Source organism: Aedes albopictus, chromosome 2, assembly GCF_035046485.1.
Source record: "Aedes albopictus strain Foshan chromosome 2, AalbF5, whole genome shotgun sequence".
In the NCBI taxonomy this organism is placed as follows: domain Eukaryota; kingdom Metazoa; phylum Arthropoda; class Insecta; order Diptera; family Culicidae; genus Aedes; species Aedes albopictus.
This window is the reverse complement of record NC_085137.1, coordinates 225,065,691-225,092,907: the sequence shown is the minus strand read 5'-3', so window position 1 is coordinate 225,092,907 and position 27,217 is coordinate 225,065,691. Positions and strand designations below refer to the sequence as shown.

At 38.3% G+C, this 27,217-nt stretch overlaps 2 protein-coding genes across 5 annotated transcripts in view; one reads left to right on the top strand and one right to left on the bottom strand.

Moving 5' to 3' along the window:
• The window catches only part of LOC109401394 (protein madd-4), a 902,383-nt gene extending 886,421 nt beyond the window's left edge, over positions 1 to 15,962 (bottom strand). For 2 of the 4 annotated variants that reach the window (XM_062851210.1, XM_062851211.1), the window contains exon 1: positions 14,586 to 15,961. The gene's annotated coding sequence lies outside the window, so the exon portion shown is untranslated. Of the gene's footprint in view, positions 1 to 14,585 lie in introns of all 4 variants that reach the window. The other 2 variants (XM_062851209.1, XM_029855949.2) reach the window with 2 other exon arrangements.
• Positions 15,963 to 23,569: 7,607 nt separating this feature from the next.
• The window catches only part of LOC134286371 (uncharacterized protein K02A2.6-like), a 33,247-nt gene continuing 29,599 nt past the window's right edge, over positions 23,570 to 27,217 (top strand). Inside the window, exons 1-3 of the mRNA XM_062847982.1 lie at positions 23,570 to 23,635; positions 23,707 to 24,652; positions 24,781 to 27,183. Of these exons, the coding sequence (XP_062703966.1) occupies positions 23,711 to 24,652; positions 24,781 to 27,183 (3,345 nt within the window). The 5' untranslated portion in view covers positions 23,570 to 23,635; positions 23,707 to 23,710. The remainder of the gene's footprint in view (positions 23,636 to 23,706; positions 24,653 to 24,780; positions 27,184 to 27,217) is intronic.

The window sequence follows — 27,217 nt, the reverse complement described above, 5'->3', positions numbered from 1 at the left end:
CTCTCACACGAAATTTGACGTTTGAGCGGTGTCGGCACCTCTTAAACGTCAAATTTTCTGTGAGAGTAAGCAGTCCAGCATAACTTCGTGCAGTGGACCATAAGCAGAAAATCATGGCTTATGCGAGGTATGCACTTCAAACGGAATCGCTCCAGAATAAAGTGACGCTTTATCATTTCTTCAACGATTCCTTGCCTGAGTTTTCCACGCATTGAAATAGGCCAAGAAATTTCTTGAGATCTGCGTAGGTACTACCCATTACGCAGAAATTTAATCTGTTTAGTGAGAACCTCTTCTATATTCATGAGGGCGGAACAAAAACTCACTAGTTTGAAAAATGTGAATATTCTTTCGAATTGAGGAAGCACAACATTTTGAAAAAAATGGCAGAGGTGATTTCGTAAAAAATCATACGAGTATTCACTAAGGATAAGAGGCCCTCCCGTCCTTCCAAAATCGTTATGCTGATTTTGGAATAAGGAAGAAAGTTTTTCTTTCGTGGGTGCAACATTATAAAAAAGTCATAGATCCGATACCTAGAATAGAAGAAAGAGTGTGCACCTATCTCTGTAGAGTAAAGATACATTTAAGCCCCTAGACCTGACAGCAATCAAGCTGATCACAAGGTTGTGTCTTTGCCCAGGGTGAAAGTTTGCACTCCCAAGTAACACAGAAAACATCTTTAAAAATCTTTACTTCAAAATATGTATTATAAAAGAGTTATAAGCGTATCAGGAAACATCTTGTGTTATTATTTAGCCATATTTATGTTGGCGAATAACAAATAAGAGAAAAATATAATTAACTTTGTAGTGTTCGAAATGTGATTTCGATGGGATTATTCTACAATTATAGAACATTGAACATCAACTGCCTTACAATCTTGACAATAAACAATGCTTTACTTTTTCACCCAATCAAGATCAATTATCACTAGCAGAATCGAGCACCACTTGTGTTCCAATGGCACTAGCTGCTCGATACACAACTGATAACCAACTGCCTGTCAAGCTGAATTCTTCGGAAAGCAGCGGTACAGTGGACGCGTCTTTGTCCGGGGCGCTTTTCTCGATTTCAACGTCTCTGTCCCCGTCAAAGGGCCAATATCTACAAACCTGACGAGCATCCGGTCGGTGCGCTTGCGTTTCACATTCTTTTACGATTACAAGGTCAAAACAGTAGCCGCCATCGAATCTCCAATCTGGTCACATCAACCACCGTGGATAGGCCTTGATCTAAATAATTGTCATCTCGATCGTATCACTGAGAACTGCTGTCTAAATTTCACAACCGGGATTGTTTCGAACCCTCATTAAAACCCGCGAGAACTGCAAAATGACGAGCCTATGAACTATTATCAGAGTTATTTGTGTTTACATTTGACAATATTTTGACATTTCGACAGACTTTGTCATGCTTAGCAATAAGGTGTAATTCAGTTATTTTGGCGTTGTGATATCTATCGCAAACAAGAATTAGAACCAATAATTGCATATGTTGTATAAATGCTACCTAGATGTTATAAAAACGCTATTGCAAGTTAATGTGCAATCTATTGTGCAGTTGTTCGAAAGGTGTATTTTAAAAGTAATAACTACTTCCATGTGCTTCAAATAAAAATACTTGTACAAATGTTTACTGTCAATCATTAGAAAAAGAACCATACAGTACCGGATGAAAATATGGATCCACAAATGCAGAAAAAGAGAATGGCCACTATTCTTGCCTTTATTTGTTGATCATCATAAAAAGTGGATGTCGTATTGAGTAGTAATTTTTAACTTTTACTTGAGCCTCAATCAGGAAGCAATAGATCATGAACTCCATAATTAATAGTGATGATTGAAATTCGAATTGTTTTAGTATTTTTGAGCGGCACTGTAAATTCCATGGATTGTATGCCATATTGCCTTTTTCCGTGCGGATTGAAAAAGAATCTCACGCATCTGCATAAAATAGTATGTTCAAGATACATTTTTCAATCCAATTGAGTAGCGCATGAATTATTGATGAGTTAAATTGAAAACTACTCCAAAAATTCTGAGGCGCAGATGAAACAACGCTAACGCTACTGAGAAAGACCTTTTATTAGTTTTTCGAATAATCAGATATAATTAACTTCAACTTTGGGAAGCATTTTTCATGTTTGCTTCATCGTGATTTTTCGTGAATAAAATAAAAAAATGTTTTGATGTGGTTATTTTTCTGTCAGTTACCTTGTTTTGCAATCGTGTTTATTAATAGTTTGTTGTATAAGTGGATTCTCCAAGTCATGTAGCTTTCAAATAGCTTTATTATAAAAACTAAAATGGTTATGATGTATAAACATTTTATGCAAGTTATATGACTTGAAAAAATCTCAATTCCAGCCTACGAATGTGATTGTATTATAACAGTATTCTATATGATTTTCAAATTGATAAGTAACCTGATTGCAACTATCCAATGCTAGAGAGTTGGTGGGAACGTACCTCGAGAGTATTATTAGTGTATGGGGATACATCTTATACAACTTGTAAGATGTTTTATAAGCCGCCATGTTTTGCGCTGTTTTGATTATATAAGTGTACAGTTTTGAGTCAATAAAACAAGAAATAAACAAATGATTATGTTTAAATCGTGAATTTAGAACTTTTATAGAACAAGTTGTGTTACTTGGGCTGTTGATATGCGGCCGAAATGGAACTCAAAAAGTGTACAGGAGTGAAATGTCGTTTTCTATCCCAAGCTATACATTAGGTTGTCCCAAAATTGCACATGGTCAAAAAACTTGGGGGCTCACCCTGCACATGATAGCTAAGGGTGTTAGAAACAAACTTTTGTATGACGGCAACTTTCAGAAATGACGTTTAAAGGTCGCCCCGGTGATATTTTTGAAAAATGACCATTTTTCGTAATAAATTTCATACAAATATTTTTTACCGTACAAAAATTGGCAAAACCCACTATTTTTATATTTTTTACAGCTTGATGTAGATCCAAACTTCTTGGAAAAATTAATTAACGACATGTTTTGCAGGTAACTTTTTGATACTGAATTTTTGAATTTACTAAAATTTGTCATTTTTTGATATACTCTGCATTTTGCCCATCATAAAAAGTATCTGAACCTAATGCAAATTTTAAATAATTTCCATAAAAAGATGGGAAATTTTATTAGGAAAAACTTTGCCGAAGACAGCATGGCGTTTTTTCTATCCGTTTTAGAGTTATTCACGATTTACTATTTGATGAAATTTGAATTTTTAGGTATTTTTCTAATAATGTCACATAACAACTTCTTAAAAACACATACAAAGTAAAAAATCACTTCTGCTCAACAAGTCTTTGTCTTGATTGTGTTTAGGAATTAAGGACAGACTTGTTAGAATCCCAAAATGGCCGCCACAATGGCCGACTTTGGCACCTACTCACGATTTCGAGGGCACAAATCTCTTTATAAACAAAACCAGCGTATCTGAGCTTTTTATTTTAAGCTAATTAAAAGTGAGCAAGAACAGAATAATAAAATTCATTGTTGTTTGAAGCTTACTTCATGAGATTTGTGCGTTTGAAGTTTTGATGCAATGTTGAAGCGGGATTTCAAGACGTTTGTCCTTAAGGTGGCATCATTTATTGAATTTTTGTTTTTGTTAACAAATCCATTTTCTATGATACAGAAAGGCACCTACTAGCGAGAAACTTTATCATTAGGTACCATTTTGAGATGCCTCAGTAGGCCATGGCATTTTTAACGGCGATGTATTGACAATGGTTTATACGAGCATAATACACAATCAAACGCACGGTACATTTTCTATATCATTTAGAAGGTGATACATTTCGCAAAACATGCCGATTTTGTTTTTCAATGATGTCGTTTAATCGTTCAAAGACATGAATAAAACGTTCTAGTAGTCCCTATCATTTTGATCAACATATCGGGAGTAATTCGCGAATAGGGCGTAACTAACAAAGCAATAACAATGCGAAAACAACAACCGAATTTTACTGATCAAATTTTAATTCCTATTTAGAAGTAATACAGAATAATTCAACTTAAATAAGGTTAATTGACACAGTTCTGACATAGTTTCTTGTTTTTCTAAGAACACTGCACGAATTTGATATTTTTTGCACTAAAAATTGCATTTATTTAATTACGCCTGAATTGATACCTGCGAATGCTAATTTCGCCCAATACTATGCGCCTCGAATCGATATCATTTTCAGAATCGCCTTTTACTATTCGCCTTGTTTATGATTTTTGACAGAATTTCGCCATTTGCTTTCGCCGTGTTTACGTTTTGATTTCAGTTTCGCCTTCTACTATCGCCGTGTTTACGTGTTGATTTCAGTTTCGCCTTTCACTTTCGTAAACAAAACATCAAACAAAACAAAGGAGTAGAAGGCGTAATTCTTGTTTTTGTTCGTTTGGAATAGAATGGGATTACGCCTTTCACTCAATCAGTGATTTTCGATAGTTAGAAAAGTGATATCAAGGAAACTCTGTGAGCATTTAGAAGACAAATCTAGCTTCTTTTCATTCCTGCAATTACTCAAATTGTGTACATTTTGTTGGTTACGGCTTTTTCGCTAATTATTACGGATATAGGATGATAAAAATGACGTCACTTGTTTACGTCCAAAACTGTTGTTTACTAACAAAAGCCTACCTTGTTTTATTGTATGCCGTGTATGTGTTATGGTAATCAAATTGTTCTAACCTTGGATTACATTGCGTTAACTCACTGGTTCATCTCATCCCACCCGTTTCAATTTGCCTTGGTGTAAAACATTCCTTACCCTATTATGTCCCGTGAGTTCGTCCATACATAGAGTCCAACTTTGTCCTTAATGGTACTCACCTGCTAATGTTGTTTGTCAGTCGCTCACCTGTCTACTTTTGTTTGTTTGCAGCGGTTTGACGTAGAAATCTTGTGTGCAACAAACAACCGTTAACGAAAAAAGGTAACCCATAGAAGGCCGTTGATGAATTGTCGGTTTTATTCGGGCCCGTTTCTTACTAATTTTACACTAGAGAAGCTTGGCCTAAAATCGTGTCCATCTTTCTGTCCATGCCTTTACAAGGAGTAAGAAGTGCGCGACGTGTACGTAAATCTAGAGTGTGTAAAGTTTTAACTAAGTGTAAATTACTAAAATTTTGTGTCATTGTAGGATTAAAATCAAAAAGTATATATATATATATATATATATATATATATATATATATATATATATATATATATATATATAAATATATATATATATATATATATATATATATATATATATATATATATATATATATATATATATATATATATATATATATATATATATATATATATATATATATATATATATATATATATATATATATATATATACAGTCAAACCTCCATGAGTCGATGTTCCTTGACTCGATATCGACTCATGGAGGTACATTTTTTCATACTGAAAATTATTTTCTGGGTTACTATGATGGTCCCCCTAAAAAGCTTCCCAAAGGATTTTTGTTCCACTACTCGATATTTCCTTGAGTCGATGGTCCCTTCAATATCGACTCATGGAGGTTTTACTGTATATATATATATATATATATATATATATATATATATATATATATATATATATACAGGGTGTTAGGTTCCTGAGTGCAAACTTTTTAAAGGGTGATAGAGGACCATAAATGGGGAAAAAAATTGTTCTACGCATATGGTCAAATCTCAACCGTTACGTAGTTATTGAACTTTCCATGTTTGTGACTCTCATTGCCTTAGCTGGCTATAACTTGAAAATGGTCAAACTTATCGCAATTTTTTTACCCTTGTTCGAAAGATTATAAAATTTTCTATCAAATGGCATCTTTGAATCGATTGGTTTAGTTAAATAACTAAGTTTTCTAGAGCAAACTAGCTCAAAATAGCTTGTTTTAATTTGTTTTTGTCAATTATCTTTGAAACATGCGTAATAAATTAAAATTCTTTCTTTGGCAAAGTTGTGCCTCCTGTTCTACTCTACAATTCGTTCTTTGACATCAAGCGTCTATCTTTTATTTTTTTTCTTGCAATTTCGATTTAAACATCGCATTTCAGGTCAAAAATTTGCAACTGTCAAGATAAGCACTTTTTTGCGCACTGTGCCGCACATTTAAATCGAAATTGCTAGAAAACGATAAGAGCTAGAAGTTTGGTGTCAAAGAACGAATTGTAGAGTTAAACAGGGGCCACAACTTTGCCAAAGAAAGAATTTTAATTTATTGCGCAAGTTTCAAAGATAATTGACAAAAACAAATTAAAACACACTATTTTTAGCTGTTTTGCCCTAGAAAACTTAGTTAATTAACTAAACCAATCGATTCAAAGATGCCTTTGATAGAAAATTCAATAATCTTTCGAATAAGGGTCAAAAAATTGCGATAAGTTTGACCATTTTCAAGTTATAGCCAGCTAAGGCAATGAGAGTCACAAACATGGAAAGTTCAATAACTACGTAACGGTTGAGATTTGACCATATGCGTAGAACAATTTTTTTCGCCATTTATGGTCCTCTATCACCCTTTAAAAAGTTTGCACTCACGAACCTAACACCCTGTATATATATATCTTCTATATCTATATATATAAAAATGCAGTGGCATACGTGGGACCGCGCATAACTTGCGAACGGGTGGTCCGATTTGGGTCGTCTAAGTTTTGTTCTGTTAGTTTTCAACCAAGGAAGGTTTATGAGGCCTTAAACATGGGAAAATTTAGAGTTTTTGAAAATGGGCTTTTCATACATTTTGATCGGGGTCTTGGGCGCTTGGCTAGGGACTTGAAACGGCAAAAAAACGCAGTAGGCAAGACAAAGTTTGCCGGGGACAGCTAGTCTATATATATAAAAATGCAGTGGCATACGTGGGACCGCGCATAACCTGCGAACGGGTGGTCCGATTTGGGTCGTCTAAGTTTTGTTCTGTTAGTTTTCACCCAAGGAAGGTTTATGAGGCCTAAAACATATGAAAATTGGGAGTTTTTGAAAATCGATCTTCCATACCGGGGACCGGGGATTTGGTCTTGGCTAGAAACTTAAAACGTCAAAAAACGCAGTAGGCAAGACAAAGTTTGCCGGGTACGGCTAGTGAAGATAATACCATCAAAAGTGAATGATAGATGTCATACATATCATCCAATTTTAAAAGAACAAGTGAAAAAAAAGGTAATTCAATTGTTATAAGAGAGTTTAAGCGGTACTTGTGGTTTGGGGCAAAATGGGTAGATGATGATTACTAATCCCATCTGGACAGGTCCGTCCAACGGGCCTTTTTTTTCTTTTATTTGGCATGCTCTTGGCCGAACCGGCATGCTTTCTGGAAGGCCTATATTCCGCAGGATTTTGAGTGCGATGTCTCAGGACTGAAGGGCCGAAAACTGTCACCAATTTCGGTCAAAACCATCGTTTGGACAGAAACAAATCCCAGACCTGGGTTCCCGCACAACCTGCTGCAAGAGATTGGATTGATACACGCTTGTATCACCCAGAGCTACCGCCAAATCCACCTCTCTACCAGCCACCCCACCCAGAGCCACCGCCAAACCACCAACCGAGTGTAAAAAGAAACCGCGAGTACCACAAATTAGACTAAGAGTGACGTCACTGCAGTTATAGGTCGTATAGGAATAATAAATATTGTATTTAGCATGAAATTCCAAATTAGTGGCTGAGATTTCTTTCAGTGATCCATGATTTGAGTAATTTACACTTCATTTTGATTTGCTACGCTTTTCCGTGTGTTGTGAACTTTCCTCAGGCCTCGCCTTGTTTAGACCGTTTCTAAAGGGTAGACACGTGTGGCTTGTGAGCAACCAACGTGAGAAACCTATGGTTCACCTTTTCCAGGATTACGTAGTTTGTTATTTCCCCCTTCGGTCCTGAAGCTAATGAACATAGTTGACTGTGTGAGTGTAACCGACTGCCAGCATAAGCGACCCTTGCTCCACATAATTACCGTATATGGTAGTGATACTATCCTGAGTAGTTACAGGCTACATAATGGAACTTTTCCTTCCAAATATTAGAAACCGTCTACGATTTTTAAGGCATTGTGAAAAAGTAAGTTACCTTTGTGAGTTTGCTTGCGCCCTTAAAGGTTCAAACAAATCTGTGATATTGGGACTTCTTTCAGGGATTTCTTCATGAATCCATATCCATCCATGTATAAATATTTCAGAGATTCTTCAATGATTACTCGGAAAGTTTATCAAAATTACATTCGGAAAATCTCTCCAAAGATTTCTTTAGTTTCTGATATCTTCAGAAATTGCTCCAGCGGTTCCATCGGAAAACCACCTAGGGAAATTTGAGGATATTCTGCCATGAATGCCTTCGAAGATTTCAATGAAAAATCCTTCAGGAATTCTTCCTTTGATTTTTCCAGAAAATTCTAAGTTTCCATCAGACTTTTCTCCAAAGTATTCTTGAGATAACCCTAGACATTAATTAAGAAAATTTTTGTTTTTTTTTAAACCTTCCTGAATTTTTTTCTGATATTTCTCCATTGATTTCTTTGGTAAATCCTTCCCTTATTTTAGAACATCTTACATTTATAAAATGCACTAAACCCCTACCTTTCCGGTTTTTTCTGTGCACGTACCTACATGGATTCTTTCAGAAATTACTACAAAAATTCGATCTCAAAATCTACCAGGGCTTCTATCAGAAACACCTGCGGCATTTTTCTTTCCCAGATTTTTTTTCCAGGGATTCTTTAGGAAATATCTAACTCCTTCAGACATTCCCTATTTTTCATTCTTTTAAATATTTTTTATGGGTTCCATCAGAAGTTCCACTAATAATAGATTAAAAAAAATTTCTTGGGATTCGTTTAAAAATTATCAGAAATTACTCCAGTAATTCCTTCATTTATTTCATTTCCACAGAAGATTCTCTAAAAAATCTTCTTTTGGATTCTTCAAAAAAAAAAAATACCAAATGGTTCAGACGTTTTCTCAGGAATCGTTCTAGGAATTCCATTGAAGATGAACATCCCCACATGAATATGTCCAACAATTCATCCAGAAATTTCGGCAGAAATTCCTCCTAGAGATTCTTACAGTATTACTTTCGGTGATTTAGGCAGGAATTCATCCGGAGGAATTCTGCAGGAGTTCATACAGAAATTCCTTCGGAATTCCCTTCAGATATTCCTCGATGTATTATCACAGAAATTTATCAGTTACTTCCTCTAAGGATAACTCCAATACTTTATCCGCGGATTCATTAAAAAAGTATCCCAAAATATTTTCTAGAAATTTCTACGGAAAATCCTTTAGAAATATCTGAAGAGCTTTTCTTATGCAGATGCTAATCTATGCGTTTATCCTGGTATTTGTCTTTGTTTTTTTTTTTCAGAAATACGACTACAGATTTCACAAAGGATACTTTCAGAAAATCTACTTAAGATTTTATTAAAGTATTTTTGCATGCAATTTCCTGTCTATTTCTCTATATTTTTTTCAGGATTTCCACCGGATTTACTGAGAAGTTTCTCCAGGAGGTTCTGAAGAAATTCCTCCTGGATTTCTTCAAGAATTTCCCTAGACTTTATTCGGATACTCCCACAGAGACTCATTCCAAAGTACTTCCTAAGATATCTACAGGGGTTTCACTGAAGATTTCTTCACTACCAAAAATCCTTGCACCCAAATGTAAAGGTTCACTGTAATGTGCTCATACGTTCATAGAATCAAAGGTTCAAGCTGACACTTTTGTGGAGAGTCCGTCTTTCGATCACGGCACTCTCCAGGGTTTCTTTTAGAAATTCCTGCTGGGAATCCTTCTGAAATTCCTTCGAGGAGATATTATTATCTCCAGAGACTGCCTCAGAATTTTAGTGATTTACTTAGATATTTCATTAAATGATTTCCCACAGTTCTTCGAAAGGATTTTTCAGAAATTTTTCTCAAAATTTTCAACTTAGATTGCGTCGAAAATTCTTCCCAGGCTTCATCCATGAATTGCTTGAAAAAAAAATCCCTCAGTGCGTTTAGCAGAAATTCATACAAGTTTTTTTTTAGAAATCGCTTTTTGCGGTTCCATCAGAAATCACCTGGGAAGTCTTTGAAGATCCCTGTGGAATCTATTCAGTTATTCCTCCAGGGATTTCTCAGTTCTTCCAGAAATTGCACAAAAAAAACTGAAGAACTCTTTAAGAAATCCCTGAAGGAATTTCTATGAAAAATGCTAGAGGATTGATTCAAGGAACCCGTTATAAAACTCTTGGCGATACCTTTGTCATTGAAAAAAATATGTATGGAATGATTCTTCGAAATTATACATTAAAGAACTGGAGAATCTAAGTAACATTTTAGCTTTAACAGATATTTGTAACATTTTTTTTCAAACTTCCAATGAAACTGAATTATACATCAAAACCTCTTGATCACCTCTTCAAGAGCATCTTCTGGCTAAATTAAGCACTCTCGTAGAGGTTTTGCAAACCGTATTAAGATTAGCAATAAAACTGTTTTAACACTGTGTTGAAAACAAAAATCAATGGAATAATACCTTAAAGAACCTTCGAAAAAAATCAAGTCATGATTTCTGAAAAAGTTTCTGAAATAAAATTTGAATTTCTAAATTAAATCACTAGAGTAATTATTGCAGAAGTATCCAAATCTTTGTAAAAATAAAACCTCCTGAAATTGAAACTTTCTAAGGAATTCCAGAAACCTTTGGAGAAATTCCTAGTAGAATTTCTTGAGAAATGTTCTTGAGAAATCCCAAAGAAAATCTCCTAGAAGAAGTTCTGTTAATATTTCTGAAGCATTGCTTGAAAAATTTTTGAAGAAGTACACGAAGGAATTCAATCATGTACTTATGTAGCAATTCTTGAATGAATTTCCTATTGAATTCCAAGGAATGCCAGGCGCAGACAATTTTTTCCATGGACAGGGATGCTTTTCAAAGGATACATAGAGGATTTTTTAGAGGAATTCTCGTTAAAATCATTCTCAGAAATCCTGCGAGAATATTTTTTTTCCGAAAACATTCCGAAAATTGTTTGAAAGATACTCAAAAAATCCCCAAAAAAGTTTATCTCCCTACAGATCTTCTGCAGAATTTTCTAGAATATTCACGAAGAATTCTTGCAAAACTCTCGAAAGGAATTCAATAAACAATGTCCCTTCTGTGATAATTACAGAAATGAATCGTGAAAAACTGATACAGGAAGGATTTTCCCGGTTTAGGGGCGTACCAGTATAACGGGCGCTGGAATTCAGAAACCTTGAGTAACAGCTCTGACTTTACTATGACAGCACTGATTTGGGGCGTAGCTAGGTATATTTTGAAGATGCTTCGGCATGTATAACTTTTTGCAAAAAATATTCAGTAATCATATTTTACTTCGCATTGTGGGGCAAGAGTTCGAGTCATGTGGCAACTTCAGGTAAAAACCTAAAATTCTTCTAATTCGGTCAAAATATAACAATATTCAACCCTAATTTGGGTAAAATCCAGATCGATGGAGTGGATAACTGACACTGAGGAAGATTACAAGTGGTAGTCGAAATACGCGTATCTGTCAAAGGATAAGCAACATAGGGCGGAATTAAAAGGTACAAAACTGATTACACTCATTCATAGAGGGTATTCTGCTTAGAGGGTTCGAAAAGTCGGTACAAGATATTACTTCCAACTGAGAGCATGCTTCCTTTTCTCTTCTGGCACCCGCACCGTCATACACTAAAGATATTTTACGTATATGTTTTGTGTGTGAACCTACAAAATTTTTTGCAATAAGCCTTCATTAATGATAATTATGTTCCGGAACATAAAAGATATACGGTTTGACACAAATAAAATCCTTTATCGAAGCGAAATGAAAATTATGTATCGTGATTAATTAAACTTATGTGTGAGTTTTATAGCTCGAATTTCAATAACCTATTAGCTGGATTCAAATGAATTTAATATATTGTGTTTTCGATTCACTTAATAGATAATATAGCTTTTTACGAGGCTTTTAATAACATCTTTTGCAAAAACACTAGTCGATGCAGAACATACACGAAAATTAGTTCGTGAGTTCGCTGGAGGTTGAGTTCATTGCATTGGGTTCGCCGGAAATCTTCGAACCATGAAGGTGATGATCCGTCGGCTTCTAATGGACTGCATTGCAGCTACGATCCGGAAACTAAATTGCGGTTTTCCGTTCTAACGTTCTGTTCGGAGCCATCCGCTGTTAGTTCTAGGCGACTACCCGGAAAGCAATTGCGGGGAGCAACGGCAGCAAGAAGCACAACGAATTACTGTACCGGTTGTGTCGGATGTTTGAAGCAAGTTTTTAGTCTCTACCGGTTGTTGCTGAAGGCTTCATATTCTCCGGCGTTTTCCTGTAAACTACACAAAGCTTTAGCATATCGAAATCTTTTATTATATTTACTTACATTCTTGGACTATCAGCCTTCGAATGCTTCTTTGTCCCACTATGGAGTCCGCAGAAGATCAGGCGGGAAAGTTCAATCGTTGCAAATCGGTCAAATAATCGAACATAACAGTTATGTGTGAAATATTATAATTTTTAACTATAACAAACACTCTTTTAATTTGTATGTTCGGTCAAGCATAAATGTGAAAGAGATCGACATAGCATTTGAGTTTACACTTATAAAAATAATCTTTGTGCAGTCTTATGAGTTGGACCCAAGTAACACACATGTTATAATAGAGTTACGGCAGCGCAAGTTTATGTTGTATAGAAGTTTATTTTACGTTATTCTAACATTGTGTTGAAATAACGTAAAATAAACTTCTATACAACCAAAACTTGCGCTGTCGTAACTTTTATATAACATGTGTGTTACTTGGGGAAGAGCGTCAAACTTATAAATTTAAAGTTTGCAATTGTATCAGTGTACGTAAATTTCTTTTATTTTACGAAAACTGGTTTATCGAAACATATTCGATGATGGTTTACGAAAAAATATTCCTATTACTAAAGTTTTAAAATATTGTGTTTCGGTTAACAAAACTCGATAAACACTAGATTCGAACTTTTGCCCCAGCGTTGACGCAAGAGTTCGAATTGGACGCACACTTACAAAACATGTGGTAACCTAAAATTCAAAAGGCATTTTTCATAACTTCGTTCAGCAAAGTTTTAGATCATTACTTTCGTCTTTTGAGAATGCTAGTTGGAGTTATATTTAAGGGCTAAGAGGATGTATTGTATTGGATTATTGATCGTTGCAATGGGTGTGGTCAAACTTTCACGTTTGTTTGTCTATGATGTTATTTTGAAGTGACTATACACTGATAGGTTGTGCGCAAGTATGTATATATTCAATAGTTTTGATTTGCAAGATATATTTTCTCACATTAAACTGTTTTATTTGAAATTTAGTGTTTGGCCCAATGTCACCCCTTGGAAGGAGTGAAATCAGGACAATTTCAATTAAGCTATATTATTGTCAAAATTTAAGTTAAATCATTTATGATGATATTATGATGATATTGTTCTACCATCTATTGTAGCAAGGCAGCTGCCTATAGCACTGGAATAATCTGAAAAGCAATTTGATCAAGATTGTGCTGTTGTTAGTGGTCAATCATTCTCCTGTATGAAGGGCCAAAAAGGGTTGTGCGGACCCGCAAGCAGAGACACTTGCGCGAAACCCGCGTCAGGGGAAAAGAATCTCCTTCCAGAAGAAAGTTCTCACGAACAACTGCAAAATCAAGCCCTCGATTGACAGAATACTCCCAATAGATGGGGTCGAAGAGCCCGTCCTCAATCCAATTTAAGTTAAATCATTTATATGTATATACTTTAAACAATTCTAAATATGTAATATAAAAATGAACGTGTCAACCGAATTCAACACTGATTAAGAGCTAAAATATTGTTGTAACTGTTTTCAAAGGGATGGACTGCAATGTTGGCCCAATGACACCCCTACTGACGGTACTTATCATTCAGAACAATATGACTTGGTGCGGGTTTTCGATGTAACTGAACGAATGAGATTTTTTTTGTAGCTGAAAAAACATCCGAAAAAAGATCATAAACTGCTATTCACTCAATTTCGTGTAGAATACAGATGAGATTGACTTGCGATTCACGGCAGACCGCGTGTTCATAATATATACTTAAGAGGGTCTGAAATGCATTGGGATGTCCAAAATAATGAAAACTGATGCTTCAGAGATCAGTTATTTGTTTCTAATTTTAAGCTAGAAATGCAAACATTGCAGGTATTTTGGGCGGACAGTGCAGATTTTTTTTGATCATTACAACATATTTATTATGTATTGCAATAAACACATCGTAATTTCACTAATTCTGTCCCTACATATCAAGTTTGAAGAAATAGAAATTCAATCATAGGTACATTCAATCACTCTTTTTTTTGCAATTATTTACTTGGCGTCTACCTAAGACATTTCTTAATGAAACGGTTCACTTCATCGCCTACCCTTTCCATTACACCGCCCCCACGAAAATCCAGCTTTACCGGATAATCAACATTATCCATCCCACAATCGACGCCAACAGCATAAGGAATAAAGCCCACAGCCACCCGCTCGCGTAAAGTGCGGTATCTTCCCCGAACTATACTCACAGAAACATGATAGCGGCCTGTGCCTGCCTGCAGCGTTTGTCTTAATCCAATATGAGGAACAACGGATTATCAACGGTTGACAGCCGCAAGCTGCTGGCGATGGACTCCTTGCTGCTTCCTGCGTGGGCTTTGCGGCGCCTGGTTGCTACAAGTTTCTTCTCAACAGCGGGGAAAACTTCTGTTTCTGGGAATGATGTAATCCTTTTTGGTAAGGTGTTTAACGATTTCTGATTCTTCTTCGCCTGGTTCACAACACTAGGTTGGGGATCTAGTTTGAAACACTTCACTGGATGGAAATCACCGTTAAACTTAAACTTCACTTTCCACTGGTTGCATCAGCAAATGCTTTTGATTCAACAAATTATTCCCAAAGTGTAGTTTCACAGATATTGGTAATAGTTATTAATGCTGCTATGTATCTTCAATTGTATTCCATCGGTACAAATTTGACGTGTAAGAGCTAACACAAAACTGTCACTGCTGCGCTGAATATTCCGCCGGGCTTCTGCCAAATTTACGAACATCCGAAATTGACTTGAAATGTTGAACTCGAATCTGTACTTTTCACGAACAGATGTCAAATGCTTCAAACTTTGATAATTCACTCCAATCGGATGTTTATTTCCTCAATTTCATATACCACGCAGATTTCGACTAAAAAGTATCACTTCCACTTGCCAAAATTCGATATCTTTCTTCTATCTTCGCCTTTCCGTTGCCAAAATGGTTAGGCTCCACGATGTCTAGCTTCTGGCAGAACGCTTGAATTAATATTTAATTATTAATTATCAATTTCTATCCTTCCACTCACTGTTATATATCACTTCTTCGCTTCTCTCCGAAAGCTCTTCACCGAACTTCGCCAAACACCAAACGCTCCAAGAAAAACAAGCACCAATGCGAAGTCACCGCACAGCACTCACTACAGCACTTTCCCACAATGCTTCTTCCGTTCTTCCAATAGCCCGATGATGATGATTGGATTGAATTAGATTGTCCGGAAAGGACCACACACACTTCAGGATCTCCGCAACTCCACCCGGTATCGTTCGTCCTCACCTTCACTCACTTCCGCACAAGCCAGCGTGAGAACGAGACACACACCGCACCGTATAGTCCAAATACCATATATCAAGATTCGATGGATCTGCTGCAGCCCGTGATTATTATGCATGCAGCTCTAGCAGCCAGCAGGGTAGCCTGAGAGCAGAGGCGCGACACGTGTACCAAACCGACGGACGTAGATTCCGAGATACCGACAGCACCAAGTCCCGCATGCGAATGACATTCGAGCGCACGGAGAGAATAGGACGAGCCCAGGTTCGTGTCTTCTTCAGTGCCGATGGTCGATGGTTTTCGTCTCAGCATGGTTCCCATACGACGATGACGACGACGGCGGAGAAAGAAAAGCTCCGAACGCGGCCGAAGAGATTGATCGGCGAGAGGGAGAGATTGGATGCCGAACAGCAGCGCACGTGGATACATATGCTGCACCCGAGTGGGTGGTGGAGACGCTAGCATGTTTGAATGTTGCAGCATGATTATGCTGTCAGTTCTGAGAACATTTTTTTGGGAAGTTATCGTGGGAAATCCAGAATTGATCTATCGCATTGCGTTGCCCTTACATTCCATGCTTTTATAAAAAGCAATGATAGATCACTATGGTGGGTCGCCATTCAATGTAAAAATTAAAAATTTATTTTGATCACATTATATTGTGATCGCAACAACAAAAACCAAGTAGGGTATCGCGCCACTTGGGCGGTGGCTTCTATATTCGTCTGTTTCCCACTACAACTCAGTCAATTTTGAACCAATTGACTTGAAATGTTGTACACGGGTAGATACTATACCTATCTCACCACATTCCAAAAGTTGTGTCAATTGGTTCAAATTTGACTGAGTTATAGTGGAAAACAGACGAATATAGAAGCCACCGCCCAAGTGGAGCGATTCCCTATTTTATTCTCTATTAGGGTCCAAAAAAATGAACAAAACTAAGATGCGATAAGTTGCGTCACCGCGCTCTGCATAGCAAATAAAATTTGCATGTAGAAATGCACAGATCGAAAAGATAGTGTGAATTTCTGTGACATATAATGCTCCAATCATGTGCGTGAGATTTCACAGAAGTTTACATGACATATAACATAAAATTACATGATATATCATCTAAACTACCATAATACAAAGTTCACATGACTAAAATGACGCGTAAACCTCATTATTTTAATCTATGAGCTCTTAAGATAAAAAAAAAACATTTTAACTTCCAATATTAGCACCCTAATACTAAGAAATGCATAATAATAAGAAATATTGTAATTTTGTTGTAATTTTGTAATTTTGTTCACATTTTCTAGAGGTTACTCTAGAAATTCAGTTAGGAACTCATTTATAAAACCATCTTTGAATTTCTTCTGAAATTTCTCCATGCATTCCTTTGGAGCCTCGTGGTCGTGCGGTTAGCGCACAATGGTCCGCGAAACAGATTAGCGAGGAAAGATGCATTAGCGCATTCAACTGATTTTCTAGATTAATATGGTCTTCTACAAAGTTGTTCCTAAAAATAAGGCCCTCTTTTCAATATACATAAAAATTAAGGTGGTCCATATTTTCAAAGAAATTGGTAACCAAACTTTTTTATTAGCAAGAATAACTATATACATTCTTCGGGATAAATGTAGATCTATCAATTCTGAGCAAGTTTGCTGAACACACTTTTTATGTAGCTTTGAAATTGACCGATCTAGAGGTATTTTTCTGAATAAGATTAGGGTGGTTCAAGAAAAACCGGTTTTCTGGCGTCAACTTTTTCAGTTTCAAATTTTCTTCAAAGCCACCCAAGAAGCACTTGTAAAGCATTTGAAGATGCGTCGCTTTGTGCGCTGAGATGGTCGTTATCTCTTTTGGTTCAAATGTTACAGGCGTTTTTCTTAAAAAATCATAGTTTTTTAAATAGATGTTGTGATGGGTTGGGGCAAACATAAAAAATATCTTTTGCCCGCATTTAAAAGAAGAAATGTTCTCATAAAACATATCAAAAAATTAGAGGGGTGTTATTTTGCTAACTCATGTGAAAAATACTTGAAAAGTGCCTATTTTTTCTAGAAAATCATCAATATCTTTTGAACGTAATCACGTAGCAACGAAAATGCACGTTTTTTAAAGCTCTAAAAATGGTTCTTTGATGAGAAATTTGAAACAAAAAAGATAAAGCGTTTAAACTGTTTTGACCAAATTTGGAGCATTTTCCCATAGTTTTCATAGGGTGACGCTAGAATAAATCGTTTTATTACTTTATCTTTTTTGTTTCAATTTTCTCGTCAAAGTCGCCTAAGAACCACTTTTAGAGCTTCCAAAAACGCGCATTTTCGTGCGCTGAGAATGTTGCTAGGTCATTCCGTTCAAAAGATATTGATGATTTTCTAGAAAAAATAGGCACTTTTCAAGTATTTTTCACTTGAGTTACAAAAATAACACCCCTCTATTTTTTTGATATGTTTCAAAACAACAATTCTTTTTCTGAATACCGGGAAAAGATATTTTTTATGTTTGCCCCAACCCATCATAAACCCTTTTTAAAAAAAACTATGATTTTCAAGAAAAACGCCTGTAACTTTTGAACCAAAAGAGTTAACGACCATCTCAGCGCACGAAACGACACGTCTTCAAATGCTCCACAAGTCTTCCTTAGGCGGCTTTGATGAAAAATCGAAACTGAAAAAGTTAACGCTAGAAAACCGGTTTTTCTTGAACCACATTTTAAAGAGGGCCTTATTATTAGGCATTCTGGAAGCAGCTTATAAAAGGAATCTAGAAGCATCCATGTTGGATTTTGAAAGCACACCGGAAGCATCCTGGAACGAATCTGGAAACATCCTATAAAAAAACAAGAAGCATTCCAAAAGAATTCTGCAAGCATCCCAGAAGATAAAGTAAAATTTTTGCTAGAGCAAACCTTCAAAAAACGTTTCAAATTTAATTTTCAATTCATATGTTTTCTAGACTAAATCGGTGATTCTAGAACCCAGTAGGGCCAAAGTTGCGTTCAAAATTGCGTCATATTGGTTTCCGAAATGTTTGAAAAAGAAATGTCATATATTGGTATCTAACCCGAAAAATACCAAAATACGCCTTTTTTTTCAAATATCTCAGAAACCAATAGAGATTTCGCAATTTTGAGCACAAATTTGACCCTATTGGGTTCCAAAATCATCGATTTAGTCTAGAAATATTATGTTTGAAAATTTAGTTTGAAATGTTTTTAAAGGTTTGCTCTAGAAAAAAAATCACTCAAATCCTTTGCGCCACCCCTAAAGATCAACCAAAATCACTCATTTTTGTACAGCTTACTTATTTCGACTAGTACATCGATTTCCATTTGGGAAATCATATCCCAGAGAGATTTTTTGAAATTAGCCCCACCCTAATGTTCCGGGTTGTCCCGGATTGTTCCGGAACCACAATTGGGCCATAATATGCAACTGATATTATCCGAAGTGCGGTTGACTTCTGATTTGCGGCTTCCGAATAAATATCGGGTGCGAAAGTATTCTTGGATGACAATGATTTTGCTTTCCGTAAGGAACTCGGGTTGATTCCGGTCCTCTAGCTGGCCAGAGTGAGGCCGCCGGCCAATGAGACCCCCACCAATCGATTCAGCACACTTTTTCCAAGCGAAAATTGTCTCAGCCGTTGGCAGAACCCATTACCCAGCTGAGAAAATGAATTTAGTCGTGTTTCGGGTTTAATTTTTCCCACTGTGCGGTGTCCGTGTCTTTTAAAAACCCTCCAAGAAACCTTTTCATAAAGTCTTCAACGAATTAGAACACCTTCCCTGGATTTCTTTAGAAATTCTTCGAAAATTTCCTTCAGAATTTCTTCAAGAACTCCTTTTTGAAAAGCTTCTTTTGTTTCTTCAAAAAATGTCTTTTTATTAGATTTTTTTCAGAAATCGGTACGAGAATTCTTAACGGAAATCACCTACGGATTTCATCATAAATGGGTTCAGTTATTTCTTCAGAAAAACAAAAACGCAGGATTTGCTGGAAAATAGAATGAAAAGTAACTGGTATTTTTCTTACTAGAATGCCTACAGAAATTCCTGGAGGAATGACTAAAAAGCAGTGATACCTTTGAAAAAACTTAGAAGAAACTCTTGGAAATTTTCTGGCATTACAAACAAACCTGAAGTATTTTCTGAAGTCATCTCTGGAGGAATTCTTGGAGAATACTAAAAGAAACTTTCTGAAATACCTGCTTAATTGTTATTATTATTATTATTAGCTTTATTAGGGAGATTTTCGGCCCGAGGCTGGTTCATCTCCATGCTTAATTGTTGCTGGAGAAATTTCTGCAGGAATTCCTGGATTAATTCTGAAGAAATCTCTCAATAATCTCTGAAGAAATTCCCGAAAAACTTGCAGACAAAGGTACTGGTGGAGTTCTTGAAAGAATTCCTCAATATATTTCTGAGGGATCCCTGGAGAGTTTTCTAAAGGAATCCCTGGAATAATTCCTGGAAATACCTCTGGAAGAATTTCTTATACAAGTTCCGAAGAGATTGGTACAGTCAGATTTTTTTGTACGCGTAAAAACAGATTTTTTTGTACCGCGTAAAAAACACCGTTCAACAAAACCGCGTAAAAAAAGTTTGCTTATTTCTCGACGAATCATGCAAAAATACGATGATCGGCCGCGTAAATAGAAACCGTGTAAAAAACCTGACTGTACTCAAAAATGCCTAAAGCACTGCCTGGTGAAATTTTTGCAGGAAGTCCTCCAAAAAACAGAAAAAAAACATTAAGAAAATTTTCAGAAAACCGCCGAAGAAATTTCTTTAAAAAATATCTTGGAATACATTTCTGAAAGAATACCTGGAAGATCAAGTAGAAGAATTTCCTAATAAATTCCTTGAAATATGTCAAGGAATATATTCTGGAGTATTTTCTGCAGGAATTGTTGAGAGAATCTTGGGAGGAAATCCTGAAGTACCTCCGGAAAAAAATCTGAGAGAATAAATCCTATGCAATTCCTAGAGGATTATCTGCAGGAACTTCTGCAGAAGCCCTCAGAGCAACTTCCATAAAAATCTCTTGAGAATTTTGTACAGAAGTTCCCAAAGGAACCTCTGGAGAAATTTTAACATTCTTTTATAAATAGAGCTCCCGAAAAAAAAATGTACTTCTAAAGGAAAACCCTAGAGCAATATCCGAATCTCTGTGAAAAAAATCTCCTGGAATTGCATCTATTGCAAACATATTTTAAGGAAGTTCCAAAGAAAAACTCTTGGTGAAAATTCGGATAATGTTCATGGAATAATTTCTATAAAAATGTGTGAAAAAGTCTCGAAAGTATGCACGTACTTCTGTAGAAGAAATGTCCAAAAGATACCCAGGAGGAGTTTCTGAAGAAACCCATTTCAAGCTGATTTTTTAAAGAAATTTCTTGAGTAATTTCTGAAGAAGACACGAGCAATATTCCTGGAGGAATTCCCTTGGACAGTAATGAATACTAAAGGGATACCTGGAGTAAACTTTGGAGGAATTCTTGCCGAAATCATTCTAGGGAGTCCTGCGAAAATCTTGTATCTATAAAAAGAATTTTCGGTGGAATCTTCCAAAAAAATCTTGCTGTAAACATGAAAGGAATTCCTGCAAGAACGTTCCTTCCGTACAGAACAACCTGTAATTTGGAAACCTTCTCAAGTGACACACTTGTCATAGAAGGGTCACGAAGCCCAGGCTTTTGTTGCGCAGAACTCACTGTGACTTACTTCTAGCAAGTAAGTATTTATTTGTTAAAAGCAAGTCACAGTGACTTCTGCGCAACAAAAAACTGTGCCGCCGTGACTCTTCTGTGATAAATGTGTTACTTGGGTTGAGTAACTAGCACATATTTTACCATGACAGTACTGTTCAATTCCTTTAAACTTAGTTTTACCTTAATGTAGAGTTGGGAGCATAGCGAGGGAGAGTACTGCTTTACTAGATAGACGAGAGAGAGAAATATGAATTTGAGGGAGGTATCAGTTGACCTGTAAAACATACGCCAGTCAGAAATAAAGAGTTGTGTAGTACAGACGTGTTCAGTGTTTGCGCGAGTTATTTTGGAAGTGAGAACGCCACAACTGGGATTCTACATTTGGCGCAGCCGGTAGGATCAAAGCGATGTAAGTTAGAAAGGAAAGTTTTTTTGCACCTTATATTTTGGCCAAGTGATGAACATAAATTATTAGAGTGCGTGTTGTGAATTTTTTGATATTGTGGGAATTCCTTGATTTAATTATGTGCATTTCCATGTATTTGGAAGTAATTTTTTTTTTCTCACCAAAATGGCAAAATGGCCGCCATAATCATCTCGCGAAACTTTCGTTTTTCTAGGGATATGTTCATATTGCACATACGTTGAGATTTTTGGATTTAGAATTGGGGGGAAGTTGTATAAAAAAAACGAAGAAATGGATATTTTATTAGTTTTGCAAAATAACTTTGTCATTTGAGATCGCTGCAAGAAAGTGTAATAATTTCCCTGGGAAAAATGGCGGAAAAGCGGCTGGAGTACAATGCAGCGTGAGGCTTTCACAAAATTGATGGTGCTCAACAAGAATAGAAGAAGAAGACATGTTGGAACGTGAGAAAGAGCGAATTTCTTCTGGAGTCGAGGGAAGCTTGCGTTCGATTTCAAATCGAAAAGTAGCACAAGGGAAAAACTGAGAGTGAGAATTGAGCCCACTTGTAAGTGTAGCAACGTGTATATGCATCACTGAGACTGGCACGGCCGCAGCGTAGGAATTCCACGAGACCGATAATGCCATAGCAGGGAGATACCGAGAGAAAATAGTTGGTTGTAGCCATTCGAGTCCAGCAAAACGACGCTGAGCGGATGGGGCCGAACAGTAAAGTCGAACATGAGCCCGATGTCCTGACATTGTAGCATAGAAGAGAAATTGAGAGTCCACTTGTAGAGAGTGCAGCACACCGTCCCTTTTTGCTGAGACTGACATTGATCGTAGCACACACATGAGTCCGACATAGCCACAGCAGCGAGAGGTCGAAAGGAGAGAACTTGTAGCCATTCGAGTCCAGCGAAACGACGCTGAGCGGATGGGGCATAATAGTAAAGTCGAACATGAGCCCGATGTCCTGACATTGTAGCATGGGAGAGAAATTGAGAGTCCACTCGTAGACAGTGAAGCACACCGTCCTTTTTTTACTGAGACTGGCATTGATCGTAGCATACACGAGTCCGACATTGCCATAGCAAAGAGAGGTTAAGAGGAGAGAACTAGTTTTAGCCATTTCAGTCCACCAGCACGACGCTCAGCGGATGGGGCCGAACAATAGCGTCAACTATGAGCCCAATGCGCTGACGTTGTAGAATAGTGGGGAGTGCAACCCATCGTATTTTTTACTGAGACTGGCACTGATCGTACACACGAGTTTGACATAGCCATAGCAAAGAGAAAGTCATCGTATGCATTCGAGTTTACCAACGCGGCGCTGGGCGGAGAGCGAAATGGAATAAATGATCTCCGTCCTGCTAGACGGGGGGGAAAATACTCGAAAAAGAGTGTAGCACAAGCACGACCAGCAGCAACACCTCAGCAGGATGGATAAACTTGCACACTAACAACGCGACGCTGATTGAGTGAGAGTGAATTTGTAGCCTTGGAGAATAAGGGTAGTGTGAGTCTACATGTATGTATAGAGCACGAGCACCCAACTTTTTCAATTCCGATTGCGTCGCCGCGTTGGTTTCCGCCGACTATGTTTGTGAATCCCAAACTAAGAGAGAGCGGCGCCTACTTGAATGGGTTGGTGGAAGTGTGGGCTGGCCAGGTCCGACCGGGGAGAGAAAGATGTGTGCGTGTGATATCGCTTCCTAACTCTCTAACACAAATTACCCCCATAACATGAATGACTGCAGTAGTGAGAACAGTGTGCGTAGCAGTTTGTTTGTTAGAAAAAAAAAACACCGCGGTTTGATTTTTACTTTGCCTCGCTCTGTCTAGTCGTGCTTGCTTGCTCATAATTGGAGAACATAATGTAAACAATCCAGAGAGTTAATTTGCTAGAAAGATAACTGGTATCACATTTTATTTTTCTCGATTATGCAGAATCATGGACGATAAGGACTGGCCGTTGCAGCCGTTCAACGAAGCAGTCGAGTCATCGGACCTCAGAAGAGAATGGGAGGAATGGCATCGTTCATTCGAGCTAATCCTTGAGATGAAACGTATCGAGTGTCAGCACGAGAAGCTCGTGTTGTTACTAGCCCGAGGAGGACGCGGATTACAGCGCATTTTTTACAATTTGCGTCCGGTAGCAGAGGAGATATACCCTGAACCGGTTCCGGTGCCGTTGATACCAAAGGAAACTCCCGAATACGACAATGCTGTCTTGAGGTTAAGTAAATTTTTCATCGGTAAACGCAATGTTCGGATTGAACTGGAACTGTTTCGTACGCTCAAACAATCGGAATCTGAGTCGTTCAGTCAATTTTTGTTGAGGTTGCGTACGCAGGCGGCACGCTGCGAATTTCAAGAGCGCGAGGAAATCGAGATTCTTCAGCAGGTGACTGTAGGAGCATTTGATGAGCGGGTCCGAGATAAAGGGCTCGAAGGGACATTCAACCTCGACGCGATCACCAACTACGCTATGAACAGGGAGATGCTTCTTAAGCAGAAAGAGAAAGCGAAGACTTTGAAGGAGGAACCAGCCGTAGTAGCGGCGGTGAAGCTGGAGCGGAATGCAAGGACTGCTTTCAGAGGAAAAATCAGAACCCGGCCATTCCAGTCTGGACCTAGACCAACCGGTGGCGAATGCAATCGGTGTGGTTCATACCGCCATTCGAATGATGACGTGCGTTGCCCAGCTAAGAAAGCCCGTTGCAATAACTGCGGAAAGATCGGCCACTTCGGTAGGAAATGCCGAGGCGGTTCTAAACGCTTTGGTCGTCGCGAGACCTGGAAGCAACCGAAGGAAGAAGCCAACGTCGTTACCTCCGAAGATGACTGGAATGAAGAGCTACCTCGCCGTCCGGTTCTGGAAGACATTCAGCAGGTAAATTGAACTGTTACTTTGTTTCTTGTGGGTTCGTAGAATCCCAGAGATGTTAATGATGTTTGTGAACTGAATAAAGAAACTTGGAGAATTAAACGAAAATAACAGGGAATTATTATATTCATTAGGTCTCTTCTTCCCCTCGAAACAATGGAATCATAACTTGTCTGGTCAACAATTTCCCCGTCGATTTTCTCATTGACTCTGGGGCAGCGATTAATACAATTACCGAGGAGGTTTGGGCTGAACTACAGAGGAACAATGTTGATGTTGTTAAACGAAACGCTCAAGGGGATCGTCAGTTCTCGTCTTATGCCAGTGAGAAACCCCTCCGTGTTCTAGCTACTCTTGAGTCCAAAATTTCCATCAATCCCTCGAAACCGATTACCTATGCGGAGTTCTTCGTCATACAAGGGGCCAACCGTTCGTTATTGAGCAAAACAACAGCTGAAGAGCTGAATGTGTTGAAAGTCGGCCTAGATGTCCATCAGGTAGAGGAAACTGTAAACCCTTTTCCGAAGTTCCCCAATGTGCAAGTGAAGCTGTCAGTGGATCCTTCAATTCCACCCAAAAAGGTTGCATATCTCAGGATTCCAGAACCTATGAAAGATAAGGTTGATGAGAAGATTCAGGAGATGCTCCGACAGGACATTATTGAACCGGTTCGAGGTCCACCTGATTGGATTTCACCATTAGTGATCGTTCCCAAAGGAAAAGGAGACGTACGACTCTGCGTGAACATGAGGTTTCCGAATCAAGCGATTCAAAGGGAGCACTATCCAATCCCGGTGATTGATACCGTTTTGAACGAACTCCGGGGGTCAACGGTTTTCTCACGGCTAGACATGACCTCCGCCTATTATCATCTGGAACTTCATCCTGATTCCCGTAACGTCACAACATTCATGTCAAACCGAGGATTAATGCGTTTCAAGCGGCTCATGTTCGGGATAAACTGCGCTCCCGAAATATTTCAACGGGTGATGACGGAAATGTTGGCGGGAATCGATGGAGTCGTGGTTTATATAGATGACGTCGTAGTTGCCGGAAGAACTCTGGATGAACATGACATGAGGCTGCAGAAAGTACTATCGGTATTGGAGAGCAACAATGCGAAGCTGAATCTCGAGAAATGCGTATTTCGCGTTACAGAGCTGGAAATTCTGGGGTTCAAAGTAAATGCCCTCGGAATCCGTCCATCTGAGGAGAAGATTGCTGCAATTCGGAACTTTCGCCTGCCGGAAACGAAAGAGGAGGTCCGGAGCTTTCTGGGGCTCGTGAATTTTGTGGGCCACTTCATTCCAGATCTATCAACCCGCACGGAACCGCTTCGTAAATTCATTCGTGGAGAAATCGTAACCTTTGGGGAAAACCAGAAAGCAGCATTTGACGATCTTCGCAACGAGCTAACAACAAAAGTGAGGCAATTAGGTTTTTTCGATCCCAAGGACACGACAGAGCTTTACGTGGATGGCTCTCCAGTAGGCTTGGGGGCAGTGCTTATCCAGCGTGACAAGGCGCAGTGGCCCAGAATCATAAGCTTCGCCTCAAAAAGTCTGACGAATGCTGAACGTTTGTATCCTCAGACACAGCGTGAAGCATTAGCCGTAGTGTGGGCTGTGGAAAAGTACTATCTGTACTTGTTTGGACTCCGCTTCACAGTATTCACGGACCATAAAACTCTCGAATATATTTTCGAGGGGAAGTATCGTGATGGCAGGCGAGCGTGTTCGCGAGCACAGGGCTGGGCTTTGCGGCTCCAGCCTTATGACTTTCAGATCAAGCATATCCAGGGAGCAAATAACATTTCAGATGTCCTATCTCGTCTGTGCACTACTGAAGATGCGCCATTTGACGAGTCATCTCAGCACTTTCTCTGTGCTGTAGGAGAATCACCGGATGCCATTACTCTAGAAGAAATCCGCACTGAGACGGCACGTGATCCAACCCTCACCGGAGTTGTCGAAGCCATGAAAACTCAGAATTGGCCATCGGATCTGTTTCGATTCCAAGCTTTCAGCAAAGAATTAGGGTTGATTGATGGTATCGTGGTACGTGAGGACAGAATCGTCTTACCGTTGAAGTTGCGTCGGCGGGCATTGGACATCGCGCACCGAGGACACCCCGGAATCGTAGCAATGCGCCGCAATTTGCGACAATACGTGTGGTGGCCGTGTATGGACAAGGAAGTTTGCAGTGCTGTAACAGAATGTGTTGGATGTACTGCAGTTAGCGGTCTCAATCCACCAGAACCAATGAGTCGTAAAATGATGCCGGAGAGGGCTTGGCAAGAGATAGCCATTGACTTTCTGTCCGCCAAAGAGTTCGCTACTTTCTTGGTTGTGGTGGATTATTACAGCCGGTATCTTCACGTGATAGAAATGAAGAGCACGACTGCGACGAGGACGATTGAAGCGCTCATGAGGATTTTTAAAGACCACACGTTCCCTGAATCTATTCGCTCGGACAATGGGCCACCATTCTCAAGCGAAGAATTCTCTCAGTTCTGTGCCAGTAAAAACATCAAATTGGTGAAAGCCATACCATATTGGCCTCAAATGAATG